The 2,100-nt window shown below is 45.8% G+C and overlaps 1 protein-coding gene across 8 annotated transcripts in view; it reads right to left on the bottom strand.

Annotated features, from left to right (window-relative positions):
- Positions 1–2,100, bottom strand: part of MAX (MYC associated factor X) — a 28,879-nt gene that overhangs the window by 26,178 nt on the left and 601 nt on the right. For 2 of the 8 annotated variants that reach the window (XM_006760083.2, XM_006760084.2), the window contains exon 2: positions 1,616–1,642. The exons of the other annotated variants lie outside the window; for them this stretch is intronic. In XM_006760083.2, coding sequence (XP_006760146.1) covers positions 1,616–1,642 — 27 coding nt within the window. The remainder of the gene's footprint in view (positions 1–1,615; positions 1,643–2,100) is intronic. 8 annotated transcript variants of the gene reach the window in all.

Below are 2,100 nucleotides of genomic sequence, written 5' to 3'. Positions count from 1 at the left end.
GGAATGATTCTGCAAAGGATGCCTAATCAATCCCTATTCTCCAACCATGATCAAGCTCTGGGGCAGACTTTAGAACTGGAGACTTGGAGAAAGAAATGTTTTAAATAGACTGAGTTCCAAACATGAAACTCCACATTCACATTATTAAGGTTAACAGTAACTGGAAAAAAAAAAAAGGAACTGAATTTTCAAATATATGTATAAACATGAAGTATCTGACAATATAAGGAGAAATAAAACGAATTCTTTCATAGTGATTATTAGCCAGGGACAATTTTTAAGAACCCTGGAACAACTGCATCCTTGGATTTTATGGAAATATTAGCTCTCCATAAATAAAATTTGTCCTAATGCTTATCTGCTTGGACAAATGACAGAATCCTTGCTTGCTCTAATGAAGGTACAAGTAAGAAGGCTTGCTTTTACCCTGTGGTAATTAAATTCCTTGACCAGAGGTATCAAAGTGACATCCTACAAATTCTAACAAGCCCTCCAAACAAAGGGACTGCCCCACCCATCATTTTGAAAATCAGAAAAATAACATACAAAAGGATTTCTAATCTTTCTTTAAAAATAGGAAGATCTGGCAGCCATAAGCCCTCGGTCCTACATAACCACCCACTGGAGTTTAGTGGCTGCCTTTTTAGAAGAGGCATGTGTTCTCTAGTACCGTAGTCTTTGCCTCTATTTTCCACTTTATTCTTGACTATTTTATTGCCTGGGTCTCCCAGAGGCATCTGCATTTTCGACGCCCATTCCATATACTTCTTACTGTTCCCAGCTGTCAAATATTAGACAGTGATACACTCATTTCCCTTCTCTGATTATGATTTGTCTACTTATTCTAATATGTTCATGGAATAACCACAGCTCTGTCTCCAAAGATGTAAGATCAGTGTATACCTATAGCTATACTCATAGATATATCCCCAAAACCACCTTCTGAGAACATCCCTGAGAGATTACTGATAACACTGCCAGGTCTCAACCATCAGCCTTTAGCAAAACTACCTCTGCAATGCCACTTTTCTTCAACAATTTTTCTGTTTCCTTTATACCACTCCTTCAACTCAAATATACTCAGACCACAATAGGCGGTCTACGACACTTTCATATTCCACCCCTGGCTCCTCCACATTGCCAATTTCTGCATTAGAATCATACCACCTTCCACCAGATCCTACAGGTCCACAGCAGTCACATGACCTTTGGTGACTGTCATGTGGCTGCAGTTTTACACAACTATGTAAATCTCCCGACCACTCTGCCCTGAAATACCACACCAATGGACTTCAGGATGATGCACTTCTCATTTCCAACACACAGAGTGGCAGCTAGATTCCCCCACCTGCAGACCACCGAAGGATTCATTTCCTGGCACACAGCTCCTCGCACCCACAGTCACTGGAACTTACCCCCCTGAGAATCTAGAATTATGCGATTTGTCACCCCTCCCCAACCTAGAACCCCAGAACAAGGCTCCACCTCACCTTAGAGGCTCACAGGAAAGTTTACTACAATGTTAAAAGTAATAGAATAATCTTTTTTCTCTCTGACCCCAAAAAGGACTAGAACTGAACGGAAATGAAAATGAAATGGAGAGTAGGAGACGTACCGCAGATTGAAACCTCGGTTGCTCTTCCTGGAATAAGAGAGAAAAAAAAATAGAAAATATAGAAGTTATTTTTACACTTCACATTCAATAATAAGAAAGAAAATGCCGGCGGCGGAGGAAGCGACGGGTGGGGGGAGTCAGCCCGAACCCCCCCGCCCTTCTTTCCCCCCACACCCCCATACTCCCAGCGGGATCCGGTGGCGGGACAGGGGGGTCCCGAGCGCCGCCCCTCCTTCCGGGGTCCGACCCAGGACGGAGGGGATCAGAGCACTGTCTCCTGCCCTCGGACCCCACGGGGGCATCAGGGCGCTCCCAAGCCCTCCGCGTCCACCCTCACGCCCCAGGACGCGCGGGTCAAGGGAGGAGGGGATCGCAGAATGATGGGGCAGGTCCTGAGCGCGTCCCCTTCCCCAGACTCTGGACAATGGGATCCTGGGCGCACCCCGTCCCTGTCCCCGTCTCCGGAGCGCGATCAGGTGGGAGCG

This window comes from Myotis davidii, unplaced genomic scaffold, assembly GCF_000327345.1.
Source record: "Myotis davidii unplaced genomic scaffold, ASM32734v1 scaffold337, whole genome shotgun sequence".
Lineage (NCBI taxonomy): Eukaryota > Metazoa > Chordata > Mammalia > Chiroptera > Vespertilionidae > Myotis > Myotis davidii.
This window is presented reverse-complemented; position numbering and strand designations above follow the sequence as displayed.